General features: G+C 45.6%; 1 protein-coding gene and 1 pseudogene across 1 annotated transcript; one reads left to right on the forward strand and one right to left on the reverse strand.

Moving 5' to 3' along the window:
* LOC123055373 (uncharacterized) overlaps positions 1-2,000 on the reverse strand; it is a 3,247-nt pseudogene extending 1,247 nt beyond the window's left edge.
* Positions 2,001-2,138: 138 nt separating this feature from the next.
* On the forward strand, positions 2,139-4,424 carry LOC123055374 (DNA ligase 1-like). Its single transcript, XM_044479369.1, has 3 exons — positions 2,139-3,224; positions 3,372-3,604; positions 3,719-4,424. Exons 1-3 carry the CDS (start codon positions 2,357-2,359, stop codon positions 3,773-3,775), a joined length of 1,158 nt encoding a protein of 385 aa, XP_044335304.1. The 5' UTR covers positions 2,139-2,356; the 3' UTR covers positions 3,776-4,424.
* The last annotated feature ends 9,423 nt before the right edge of the window (positions 4,425-13,847 follow it).

Below are 13,847 nucleotides of genomic sequence, written 5' to 3' on the forward strand. Positions count from 1 at the left end.
ATAGTTAATCTGCATGCTACTTGCTTTTTGTTCGGGTGCATGCACAGGTGTTTTGCTCCTGCTAGAACTTTTATTATTTTTCCTCTTATCTTTTTTTCTGTCCTGGACGTCTCTTTTAAGCGCCAGTGCATGCTCAAGTAGCTAGCTAGATAGGATGTCTTTCCTGCAAGGACGCCTAAATATTCTATCTTGTTAACTGAATATTGTATCCCATTAACTGAAAAAAGTAGCAGCCAGTCACCCAATCGAGCATTCAAGTTGCATCATTGTGGTACAAAGGCATCAAAATACCTAATTGTCTGCATCCATATGAATGTGCATGGACAATCACCTGAAGGTGGGCATGTGACTTTTAGGAGGAAGGAAGGAAATCTGTTCAATATTACTGAAGGTACAATTGTGAAATGTAGTAACCAGATAAAAGAAATGAGTTGCTTCGATCAGGTTGTTTTCAGCCAAGAGTAATACTAATAATCAAGCTATGCTTTTCTTACTTCAGAACTAGTATAATTACAAAAGATCACATGCATACAAGAGGAAGGGGAAAAACATTTCAGACATACCTTTTCTGTGACTACTTGGCAGTTAGCCCTGGAGCGAGAGAAGAGAAGGTTGCGGTTACAGTCCACGGCGTCTCGAGCAGCCACCACACCGTACACATAGAGGGGCCACTTCAAGTTGTCATTTAGGTCAAAGATTTTGAAGGAGTAGATCTGCAAGGCCTTGGTGATGTAACGAGAGGATTCAATGACACGAGGTGCAGAGTGTGTACATAGGGGACAGTGTGGCTGCATCATCAATGTGGGTAGTGTTATATAAATCTGGAAATCAGTAAATCAAGGGACTAGAATATTCTTTTCACTATCCAAGAAGCAAAGCAGCAAGTGTTATGATTGCACTGATTGGGACATGTAGATTAATTAAACAATACTCCCTTCATTCCTAAATATAAGACCTTTTAGAGTTTCCAATATGGACTAGATTTGGATGTATATAGACTTATTTTAGAGTGCACATTCACTCATTTTGTTCCGTATGTAGTCCATATTGAATTCGCTAAAAAGTTTTATACTTAGGAAAGGAGGGAGTGGTAAAAAAGAAGCAAAGCGGACTAACAAGAGGAAATTAGGTGGATGAACTGTTATCTTACTTATATCATTGAAGCTGCCACACCGTAACACCGGACTGCCCCAAGTAGATTCCCAGCCGTTACGACGCTCTTTGAAAAGAGAAATTTCAGCATCCTCAGAAGATTCACAAGAAATTGGCGATCCATGCGTGGCTATGGTTTCAGAGATCCTCAGACATTCTTGCGACAGGAGATGGAATAATCTGAGCTTCTCCAAGGGGATGGTGGCACTGAATTCTTTGCTCAGAGACTGGATCCGGTAGGCCAACTTGTGTGCCTCGTACAAGAGCAGATCGAGGGCCTCCTCATGATTATCAACGAGGTACGGCAAACTCACCGGTTTGATTTCTTTGATCTTGTGGAGGGACATGTGCTCGACCAACTGAGGTGATATTGATCTCCCATCGCCATCTGCATCGTGGCGCTTTAGATAAGCCTTCTTTCCGGTGATCGTCGCCAGATTTCGGGACGTGATCTCGCTCCTCAGCAAATCGGTCTCCCACCTCAGGATCTCACGGTGACGACGAAGGGCGTCTACCAAGTCTTTCTTCTCCGACGGGATCGACCCCCTGTCCATCTGCATCTTTTGGGCCTCTTTCTGCTTCGGCAAGCGCCTTGGGTTTATTTTCCTTTTTTGCGAATAACCTACTCGATCCTACAGCTTTAGGGTTAACTTTAAGCCAAGATGATTGCTCTCGGCGCTTCTTCGAGTTCAGGTAGAGGAGAGGACGCAGACCGGGGCGGACTGAGCTTGCGAAAAGGAAGATAAGAAAAGGAAAAGGAAACTGTGAGATCCGGCGGCGGCCTGCACGGGTTTAGGGTTAAGAGACGAGAACCTCGAATCGATCGAATGGAATGGAAGGAGGAAAAAAAGGAGACGAGACGTACCAAGAGAAGAGACGCGCGTGGATATACTTGTTGAGCGCGTGTACAAGGCTGAGTGCGGCCTAAAACACGTCTACCTAAACCAGTACAGTAGGTATTATGCACGGCACGGCGACATATAAGGGAACCAACCCAACAAAAAAAGGAACGTATAAGATTAAGGGGTCCATCATGACGGCGTGGATTAGGTCGCGCGGCCGCGCGCACGACGGAAATTGATTTCGGCCTCGATCGTGAGCGCACGTCTGTCTCGTCTCTTAACCCTAAACCCTAAACTGAAACAGAGAGCGGCGGGCGGCCGGTCGATCTCGTCCCTCCTGCTGCTGCCTGCTAGGAAGGGAGATGGAGAGGGAGAGCGGACCCGGGAAAGAGCAGCGGCCTGATGAGTTGTGGATGCTGATAGAGGATATCATGTCCTTGGAGAAGGAGCGCAAAGACCTGCTTGACTCTCTTACTCCCGGGATTTCTCGCTGGGAGGACACCATCTCTGCAAGAGCAACGTCCAGGGTCTCCCGAAAGGGAATCATGGCCGAGAACACATCGTCCCTCTCCGTCCAGAAGAAGATGGAATCACTGCAGGTTAGCAAAGACGACAAAGGACTCGTAAACTACTTCGATTTCATCCTCGAAGACACGGAGGACTTGGGCCACCGGATGCTATCCATGTCACAATTTCTCTCGAGCTCCCGTGCCACCATCTCCTCGTACAAGGGCGAAGATCTGGTTCGCACAACGTCCAGATTAATGAAAATCTCCAAGGATCTCTTCCACAAGCCTGCCGACGAGGCCGTGGAGGACGCAGCAGAGGAGATGAGGAAGGAGGAGAAGAAGGATGATGGTGAGAAGGAGATTGTGCTGTCCAACGAATTCTTGCGTCTCTCCTCCAATGTCAGGGAGAGACCCTACCTTTACAAGAATGAGTTGGCGATGATGTTCACGGAGGAGGACGAGGAGGAGTATGAGAGGGAGAAGGAGGCGGAGAGGGAGGCAGCGAGGGAGAGGGAGGAGAAGAGGAAGCAGTGGAAGCAAAAGAAGAAGAAGCAGCCGATGGTGGTGGCGCAAGCCCCTGACCAGCAGGAAACAAAATCCCCAATGGAGCGTCTCAAAGAGGGTATGGATACCGAGCTGCGACTTTTTGCCGGCCACCGTGAATACTGGCAAGATACAAACTGCAGCAAGACCGGACGGTGCGGTCGGTTCCAAGATAAAAGTAAGTAAAACATGCATGCATGCTGCTTTAGCTTACTCAACTTTATATGTCTAGCTAGTCCCTTTGCTCTATCTATACATGTCTCAATAAATTTCAGCATATTATTAGATTTCTGACGACAGCTCACACTTGGCTTTGTTGCTGCAGCCACTTTGAGTCCTATGCAGTTTACACACTACACACCTGGTATCACCCTGCCCCCTGCTGCTGTCACTGGGACAACCGTGCAGATCTACTCCTTCAAAATTACTCGACTGCACAATGACCTCAAGTGGCCACTCTATGTCTACGGCGAGGTCGCTGCCCGGGACACCGTGGACCGCAACCGCAACCTTCTCTTCTGCCGATCAAAGTTTTATGGCCAAGTACTCACTGAAAATGTATGCATTGTTTTAGATTTAGTTTTCTCTTCATTTTCATCTCTTTTTTAAGTGTTTTTTCCCTTCTTCAGCAAAACATTCTATTCAAGTGAAATGATGATATAATGCTTGCAGCTCTTCCCTATGCTTGACTGGCCCTTCTTGTGCAATTGTAGCCGAGGATCCTGTTGACTTTGAAGTCAAACTAAGAATTATTGAGGGCGATGATGAGATCAAAGACAGAGTATTGATGAGTCTTAGCAAGCGTTACGACGGTTCAGAACAACCTTTATGCTTCCATGGCTCCATGTGCAGTGCAGAGTTGAGCCTTGGGCGACTTGCTGCAACGGTCCAGGCAACTATCGTGGGGGTTCATATTGGTAAAGGGGGGTGGCCTTTTGAATGCGGAGGCCGAGTTACTTGCACCTCGTATTCTGCAGAGCTTGATGATCACTCATGTGATGAAGTTGTTTTGCTTGATTCCGCTGAAAAAATTCCTGAAGATGGTTTAGATGGGTATATTTCTCTTTCAAGGAGCGTTGTGTCAGTACAATTGCAAGGACGGTTGAAAGTTAGCATACAAGGCATACGAGCAGACGGGGAATCTGATCCTCCAGTCGATGTTGACTTCCATCCCCAGGATTGCAACGTAAGTATGGGTAGTTGTTTTGTCTATGGCACTAAGGTGGACATCACGGTTGCTTGGTCCCGGATTGTCCGAGACAAGATGGATTTACTAATTGAGGGTTATTCTTATCAGGCATAGTGTGCTGTCTTGCCCATCTAATATGTTTGCTAGTGGTATGTTATTTGTATGTCGGCCAGCTATGCAAGTAGGATGACGTCCCAACTATTTGTGTATTTCTCTCTATTGTGTGTTATCTGATCTGACTATAACTTATTGTACTATGTTATTTGTTCGACTTTATATTGTACTATCGGATCTCACTATACCTTATTGTACTATTATATGTTATTATACTTTTGGTTGCTTGGCACGTCTAGTGCATTTAATTTCCCACCTGCTGCCATTGATGGCTTGTTTGTGGACATTGCATAAGTCAGGCCTGTGAGCTGGTGATCTACCAAATCATCATAAGTGTTGGAAATATGAGCAATTTACCAAATAATTTTATTAATAGAAATACTATATAAAGCATGACTAATATAGCAGAGATAAAACAAGTCATGCGATTTGACAGGGTAAATAGTATCTGCATATATGAAGTAGAGCCTAACATATGTAGGGCAAACACTAGAACAAGGAAATATGGCAGGACCTCTAACAGAAAGAGCAAGAACACGTACGGGACAGCAGCAGTAGCAATAGCACTGGACTTGGGGTCGGTGTCCTCGCCAGCCATGTCGTCGAGGAGGTTGTCGACGTCGGGGAAGAACTCGTCGTTGGGGAAGTAGTCGTCGGAGTCCAGGGCGTCCGTGATGAAGAAGTCAGTAGTCGCGCGGAGCGCTCCCCAAAAACCTTATCACCCTTCTCCCGTACATGACTCAAAAGGTGCGGTTTCGAAGGCCTACTATCCCGACCTGCGGTGCACGCCGCAAGCCGGGATGGGGAAGAGCGTAGCAGCAGTGCAGTGCTCAGGAACTTGGTGGCGAGAGGGAGATGGTCTTTCTGACGTGTCTCTCTGGAGAGGAGCGACCTCTCTTATATAGGCACAGGAGAGAGAGGCGAACATGCTGTGATGGGAGGGAGACGAAGCCAACAGGCAGCAGGCGAAGAGGTGCGCCGTTCGTATTCAATCTCCACTACAACAAAAACCTTTCAGCTCGACTCATTCCCGCAACCCGCGGCGCGGCGAGGCGGGCGGCGGAGGAGGAGCGCGCGTGGATGTCCCTCTTGTTCTCATGCTCATACATGTGGGGAAAGAACCTCCCTTATAAAGAGGTCCAACTCCCTCTAAACTAGCAATGTGGGACTAAACTTTAGTAGTTCCCCTTGCCTTGCACGAATGGGCTAAGTGGGCCTCTAGGATTTATTAGGATTTTCTGAAATTGTTATTGGACTGGCCCATAAATAGATAAAATTTCAGCAATCCCCCACCAGATCCTAGAGGCACATAGAATTTGCCTTTAGTTTCAAAACATTGTTTTATATACAGGTACTACAGTGGAGACTGTTAAATTGAACTTCCACCTAGAACTCTATGCTACACTAGTAAGCAACTTGAACAGTGGACTAGGCCTTGATCTGCAAGTTTTCTGTGAATCTAGCTTCACACAAAGCCTTGACCGATATTTGGCTACCGTGGGTCTTCCCCGCGGGTGGAGCTTATGCGTAATACTCCGAGACCTTTCATGAGTTTACTAGAGAGCACCCTCCTCTCATAGATTGCGACGTTCAACAATCAGACTCATATAGATGCGTTCTTCAAAAGATGTTCTGCAGGACAACATCTCTGCTTTAATGAGCCACTTAGAACACATTAAGATATAATTAACCTGCCATGCAGATTAGGAGAGTATTGCATATTCATGGAGTGGTATATTGTTAATAGTAAGGATACTCTCCTCTCAGTTAACCAACAGTTTGTCTTCCACATCTAATTCATAGGATCTCCGATCACATAGACTAGGTTACCACTGTGAACAACTCATATTGCGGGTCTCATACCCATCTCCGACGGCATTATCTATCACATTACGTGATAGATCCTTAGTAAAAGGATCTGCCAGATTTTAGACGTTTGGATGTAATCCAATGCAATAACTCCGGAGTTTCTCATTTTTCTGACAGATTTTAACCTTCTCTGAACGTGTCTTGATGACTTCATGTTATCCTTTGAGCTGCTCACTTTCGTGATCACAGTTTGATTGTCGTAGTTCATAAGGATACCCGGTACAGGTTTCTCAACAACCGACAAGTCATTCAAGAGCCGACGAAGCCAATCTGCTTCAACCGTAGCTATATGTAGTGCTGTGAGTTCTGCTTCCATTGTTGACCTCGTTAAGATGGTCTGTTTGCAAGACTTCCAAGAAACAGCGCCACCTCCATGAGTGAATACATATCCGTTTGTGGCCTTTATCTCATCAGCATCTGAGATCCAGTTTGAGTCACTATACCCTTCAAGCACCTTTGGGTGCCTAGTGTAGTGAATTCCATAGTTCGTAGTGCCTTTCAAATAACGCAAAACTCTCTCTAGAGCTTACCAATGCACATCTCCTGGTTTTGAGATAAACCGACTCAGTTTGCTAACCGAAAAAGAGATGTCAGGTCTTGTAGCACTGGCTAAGTACATAAGCGAGCCAATAATCTGAGAATATTTCAATTGATCTCTAGCAATTCTTCAATTCTTTCGAAGCAGCACGCTAGCATCATATGGTGTTGGAGAGGGCTTGCAGTCACTATAGCCAAAGCGACTCAAGAACTTTTGCACATAGTGAGATTGAAGCAATGTAATCCCACCATCATCGTCTTTCAACAACTTGATGTTCAGAATGACATCAGCCACTCCTAAATCCTTCATCTCAAAACAGCGAGATAGGAAATCCTTGACCTCCTTAATAACATTCAGATTTGTTCCGAAAATCAGTATGTCATCAACATACAAGCAAAGGATAATTCCCTCGCCCCAAACATGGCGATAGTACACACATTTATCAGCTTCATTTACAACAAAGCCTGCAGCTGTTAAAGTTCTTTCAAACTTCTCGTGCCACTGCTTGGGTTCTTGCTTAAGTCCATACAACGACTTCAGCAACTTGCACACTTTTCCTTCCTGACCATCTAGTACAAACCCATCTGGTTGTTCCATGTAGATTTCCTCATCCAACTCTCCATTTAGGAAAGCAGCCTTAACTTCCATTTGATGGACGAGAAGACCATGTGAGGTAGCTAGTGAAAGTAGAACTCGAATAGTGGTCGTCGAGCCACAGGTGAGTAGGTATCAAAGAAGTCTTCGCCTTCTTTTTAAGTATAACCCTTGGCCACGAGCCGTGCCTTGTAGTTTTCAATAGTACCATCAGGCCTAAGCTTCTTCTTGAATACCCATTTGCACCCTATAGGTTTGCACACATAGGGACGCTCAGTTATCTCCCAAGTTTCATTTGCCAAGATGGAATCCATCTCACTACGGACGGCTTCCTTCCAGTAGTCAGCATCTTCAGATGCATAGGCCTCTGAAATAGAACTGGGAGTGTCATCTATGAGATACACAAGAAAATCATCACCAGAGGACTTTGCAGTCCTCTGTCTCTTGCTCCGACTAGGAACTTCATTGTTCTCCTCCACATGATTTTCGAAGTGTTCCATTGAAATGGCAGGTTCAGTAATTGTAACTTGTTCCTGATTCGATGAACTAGGCATCTCCTGACTAGATGAGGTAGCCATATCCTTCATGGAAAATATATTTTCAAAGAAAGTCGCATCATTCGACTCCATGATCGTACTGACATGCATGTCAGGTACCTCAGATTTTACAACCAAGAATCTATAACCAGTGCTATGAAAAGCATATCCCAGGAAAACACAATCCATAGTCTTTAGTCCAAGCTTGCGCTTCTTTGGAATTGGCACATTGACTTTCGCCAAACAACCCCAGGTTCGTAGATAAGAGAGCTTTAACCTTTTCTTGTCCCATTCCTCGAATGGAGTTATCTCTTTGTTCTTTGTGGGAACTTGGTTTAGGACATGACATGTTGTCAATATCGCCTCCCCCCACCATGCCTTGGAGAGACCCGATGTGTCTAACATGGTGTTAACCAAATTAGTTAGAGTACGGTTCTTTCTTTCAGCTACCCCATTTGACTAAGGTGAATAGGGAGGCGTCCTCTCATGGATTATACCATGTTCCGCACAAAAGGAATTAAATTCATTTGAGAAATACTCTCCACCACATCGGACCTAAGCCTCTTGATCTTTCGATCAAGTTGGTTTTCCGCTTCAGCTTTATAGATCTTGAAATAGTTCAAAGCCTCATCCTTAGATTTCAAAAGATACACATCGCAGTATCTAGTGGAGTCATCAATTAACGTCATAAAATATTTCTTTTCACCTTTTGTCAACACACCATTCATTTCACAAAGATCTGAATGTATGAGCTCTAGTGGTGCAAGATTTCTCGTTTCCGCAGTCGTATGAGACTTACGAGGTTGCTTAGCTTGCACACACACTTGACACTTAGATCCTTGACAGTGGTGAAACTAGGGATTAAGTTCAACTTCACTAATCGCGACATGCAACCAAAGTTAACATGACAAAGACGTGAATGCCACACATTTGATTCACTATTATTGCAAACATGATTAACAACTTTATTGCAAATGTCTGACAAGGATAAACGAAACAGGCCTCCTGACTCATAGCCTTTACCAACAAAGGTTCCATACTTAGATATTACAAATTTATTCGACTCAAAGACAAGCTTATAGCCATCTCTACACAGAAGAGATCCGCTAACAAGATTTTTATTGACGGAGGGGACATAATGCACGTTCTTCAGTCGCACGATCTTTCCCGAAGTAAACTTCAGATCAACCGTGCCAACACCACGAACAGAAGCACTTGAACCGTTGCCCATCAGCACGGTGGAAGTCCCTATGGTCTGATAAGACGAAAACATGGAAAAATCAAGGCATACATGCACATTAGCACCCGTGTCAATTAACCAATCAGGAGAATGACATACTGAAAGAATAGTGGGAAATATACCATACCCAGCATCCTTCATGTCAGTGTCTCCAATGACAACATTAGCGGTCTTGCCACCTTTTCCAGGATGACGCTTGTCATAGCGATTAGGGCAACTAGGTGCCCAATGATTAGGATCTCCACAGACATGACAAACACCTTTCTTCTTGTCATTCTTACTCTTGATGTTCGTGTGTTGTACAGCCTTGTTCTTCCCGTCAAACTTTGCTTTTCCATCAAACTTGCCCTTGTTCTTGAACTTGTGGGGCTGGAAGTTTTTCTTTTGTACCAGATTGGCACTAGATCCTCCCTCAATACCTCAAGCACGTGTGTCCTTTGCTCTCGCCTTTTCTTCCACATCAAGAGTAACAATGAGATCCGGAACAGAAAACTCCTACCTCTTATGTTTCAGTAAGGTAGCAAAGTTCCTCCACGAAGGAGGAAGCTTTGTGATGATACCTCCGGCAACAAACTTGTCCGGTAGAATACAATTGAAGTGCTCAAGTTCTCTAGCAAATGACTGTGTCTCATGAGCTTGCTCAACCACAGAGCGCTCTTCAGTCATCCTGTAATCATAGAATTGCTCCATGGTGTACAGCTCAGTGCCAGCATCTGAGACCCCAAACTTGGCCTCGAGTGTGTCCCATATATCTTTTCCATTATCAATTGACGCATAAGCATCAACTATGTTCTCACCAAGAACACTCAAGAGAGCAGCCTTAAACATAGTATCCATTTTCTGAAAAGCTTGTGCCTGTTGAGCATCATGCTCTCCTTCAGGTTTGCCAAGAGTGGCGTCATAGCAACTCATGGTTTGAAACCATAAGACCGCTCTCACGCGCCATCTCTTATAATGGATACCCTCAAACATAGGAGGTCTCATGGAAGCAGCAAAACCACTTGGGGTAAATTGCCTATAATAAGGTCTTTGGATTGTTGGAAATATGAGCAATTTACCAAATGATTTTATTAATAGAAATACTAGATAAAGCATGACTAATATAGCAGACATAAAACAAGTCATGCGATCTGACAGAGAGAGGGTAAATAGTATCTGCATATATGAAGTAGAGCCTAACATATGTAGGGCAAACACTAGAACAAGGAACTATGGCAGGACCTCTAACAGAAAGAGCAAGAACATGTACGGGACAGCAGCAGTAGCAATAGCACTGGACTTGGGGTCGGTGTCCTCGCCAGCCATGTCGTCGAGGAGGTTGTCGACGTCGGGGAAGAACTCGTCGTCGGGGAAGTAGTCGTCGGAGTCCGGGGCGTCTGTGACGAAGAAGTCAGTAGTAGCGCGGAGCGCTCCCCAAAAGCCTTATCACCCTGCTCCCGTACAAGACTCAATAGGTGCGGTTTCGGAGGCCTACTGTCCCGACCTGCGGTGCACGCCGCAAGCCGGGATGGGGAAGAGCGTAGCAGCAGTGCAGTGCTCAGGAACTTGGTGGCTCCTGTGTGACCGTTCGTATACCCGTCGTGCGTGGCAAAAATTTAGACATCGGCTCGGTTCATTCCCGCAACCCGCAACACGCCGAGGCGGGCGGCGGAGGAGGAGCGGGCGTGGATGCCACTCTTGTTCTCATGCTCATACATGTGGGGAAAGAACCTCCCTTATAAAGAGGTCCAACTCCCTCTAAACTAGCAATGTGGAACTAAACTTTATTAGTGCCCTTTGCCTTGCACGAATGGGCTAAGTGGACCTCTAGGATTTATTAGGAATTTCTGAAATTGTTATTGGGCTGGCCATAAATAGATAAAATTCGAACAATAAGGTGGTAATTGCAGGATGCAAGTCTACTCCAAGGAAGAAAATTAATTTATAGAATATCCAGTGTCGGGTCCTCCAGGGATGTTAGATGGCTGGAGTTCTTGTCACAGAACACAATTGAATCAAATATGTAACGAAGGACAGTCATTCTACAGTTCAAGCAACTCATAGATACTCCCTCTGTAAACAAATATGAGATGTTTTATAGATCACTAACGTAGTGAGCTAAAACGTCTTACATTTCTTTACAGAGGTTATACCTTTTTTTCTCGCAACTTGAAATTTATTAAACTCAAAGCCAAGTCACTAACTTCAATGTGCTTGCACTCTGATAAGTGATACCAGCTTTTTACAGGGCACGTAGAAGAAGACTACCTTGGTTGGAAACAACTATACATCCTAAGCCTGTGTATGAGCTAGCTTATTGTTCTCCCTTCTGATTTTCAAGATTCGGATAATACCGAACAAACTAATGCAGATCGGATCTGATTGTTCCATGCCATGGGTGCTTTTCGTGCTGCTGCCTTGGCAGGAGCTTGACAGTCAGTTAAGAAGGCATCTTCTCTAGTTTGAGCGGCCAATACCTGGGGCTTGGGCTTTCCGCCTGCAATGCAGTTTCTGCAACTGAAGTCGCTTGAATCTGTTTGTGCTCGCTGGAGTTCCAATGTATTAGTGCTAGAGTTCATGGCTTACTTCTTATAGATCTGAAACACAGGAAGCAGATGAAGCCGCTCTCAATGCAGCTTGATTCTTCTCCTCTAAATATTGAAGTATTATTTTCAGGATTAAACACAATCTTCCATGCTGAATTGACAAAGTAATGCCTTATTCGCTGCTTCTGGATTTCTGACGCCCAAGTTCCTTCTCTTCTTTGACTTGCAAATCTCTTCGCAGGCCTTACAATACAAAGAGGTTTAGTTGGAGAGTCTCGTCCACCAAACATCCCTGACCGCTCCAGTCGACTTTTGCTAATAATTTCTGGGAGAAAAGTATATCGTACATATAATAAACAGGCAGAGATGTCTTCTCTGATAGAATAAATCCAAGGCATACCGTTGATCATCCAAGGACCAAGTAATCACGCGAGCACGACACCGAGATTTGTTAACAAGGTTCAACGATATGGCTACATCCCTGGGGCCTGACTATGGGCGCTCCTCCCCATGACACCGCTACAATACTGCACCCGGTCGCTATGGACACCGGCACATGCCGCCGGCTTCCCCTGCATTCCAGTGCTATTATGTTGGCATAAGTTACATCTTGTGTCTACCCCTGCTATAAATAAGAGGCCTAGGATACAAGTGACCTACTAGGACACAACTCCATATCCTATCTAAACACAATACTACTCAGAGTCCAACTGTAACCTACCTTGTACACAATATTCGACACAACTCTAACAAACTCCACCTTGGCGAATATTCTCCACCACCTTGAATTCATCAATGCATCAAACTTCCATGTACATTGGACTTGAGTTTATCCCATGAGTACCGCTGATACTCCAAAGACTCCATATGACTCCACCTGCAACTTGTAGTCCCTCCTTTTCTTGACCACAGTCAACGCTCGAGCGAAATTAAGTTTCTTCTTACTCTAGTCTATGCTCCCAACTTTCAGAGTATCCGTCCAACACCATCGCACACTGATCACTGCCCTGCGTGAAAATGAACAACTCACATATTGAGTGTCACAGATAAGAGTTACCTGAACTCCACATCACCGCTCCTTTCCTTGACCGCCAGTCTTAAACTTGAAGAAATTTCACCATTGCTTGTAGTCATCCCGAGTCAAATTCGCAGTTGTCTCACCACATGTATGACCACCAGAGCTCTGGCCCGTCTCCATGTCCCGTGCGCGCCGCACGCCTCGCCGCTATTTTCGCGTCGAGCCTCCGCTGTCCTGGTCGAGTCTCAAGGGTCGCGAACCCACACCACTCAACCCCCACTGCAGAGTACCACCGATCATCACCTACCGATGAAGAGTTTCACGCTTCCATCAAACCACTGGGCTCCAGTCCGAATTACGTGTCACTCACTTTTCCCCGCTGAATAGGCTTCGACTCTCTATCGACTTATGTCGTAGCCCCTCAATCAGCACCGAGTGAAGTCCTCCAGATTCCAGCTCCACCTTCAACATGACTCCATGGTAGATGATCAGTCCACCCCCACGCCTCATCGACTTCAAGCTCCGTATATACACCACCTTGAATCAATCCTGCGCCATAGTCTTGTCGAAGCCACATAAGCCCTCAGGCCTGCGCCACGTGTTTCCACGCCCAGAAGTCGGTCATCATCAGCACCACGCCCCTATGCCGTCGTCGCCGATGCCACCACCGTCTTCTGTACCAACCAACATCCCAGTCGATCCGTTAGACAATCCAGTCCAACCTAGCCTAAATTAACTGACTGCATGACACACTCGAGACTCCCAAATCGTCTTTCGCGAATCTCCATCCATCACATGATAATTCCATCTCAGCTGACATGACTTTCCGCAATGCCTTCAAGCATCCCTGTTGTGCCAACAAATCCGAGCTATCAACGCGATGCTCAAGTACACGAACAGCCTCCGCATACCAATAGCAATTTCCAACCAAAAAACCTTTTGGTCTTCGCACTTAGCTCCCTTGACACAAATTTTTAATGCTGGCTAGTTTCCTTTGCCTTGCCTTGCTAATTCCGATGAATGCGTCCCTCACGTTCAATGATCCGAAAAATCAGGATGCCCCCGCGATCCGAAAAATCAGGACGCCCCCGCGTCGCTCGTGACAAGCGACTCGAGCGGCAACCAGCCGAGCGCCGCCGACACCCTTCTCCTCCTCCCATCCTGTAACGCCCATGATG

Source organism: Triticum aestivum, chromosome 2D (genome assembly GCF_018294505.1).
Source record: "Triticum aestivum cultivar Chinese Spring chromosome 2D, IWGSC CS RefSeq v2.1, whole genome shotgun sequence".
Taxonomy (NCBI): domain Eukaryota; kingdom Viridiplantae; phylum Streptophyta; class Magnoliopsida; order Poales; family Poaceae; genus Triticum; species Triticum aestivum.

Coding starts and splice junctions, on each gene's coding strand:
- LOC123055374 (XM_044479369.1), top strand. CDS start 2,357: ATGGAGAGGGAGAGCGGACCCGGGAAAGAGCAGCGGCCTGATGAGTTG. Junction 3,225..3,371: donor CGGTCGGTTCCAAGATAAAA/GTAAGTAAAACA, acceptor TTGTTGCTGCAG/CCACTTTGAGTCCTATGCAG. Junction 3,605..3,718: donor GCCAAGTACTCACTGAAAAT/GTATGCATTGTT, acceptor TAATGCTTGCAG/CTCTTCCCTATGCTTGACTG.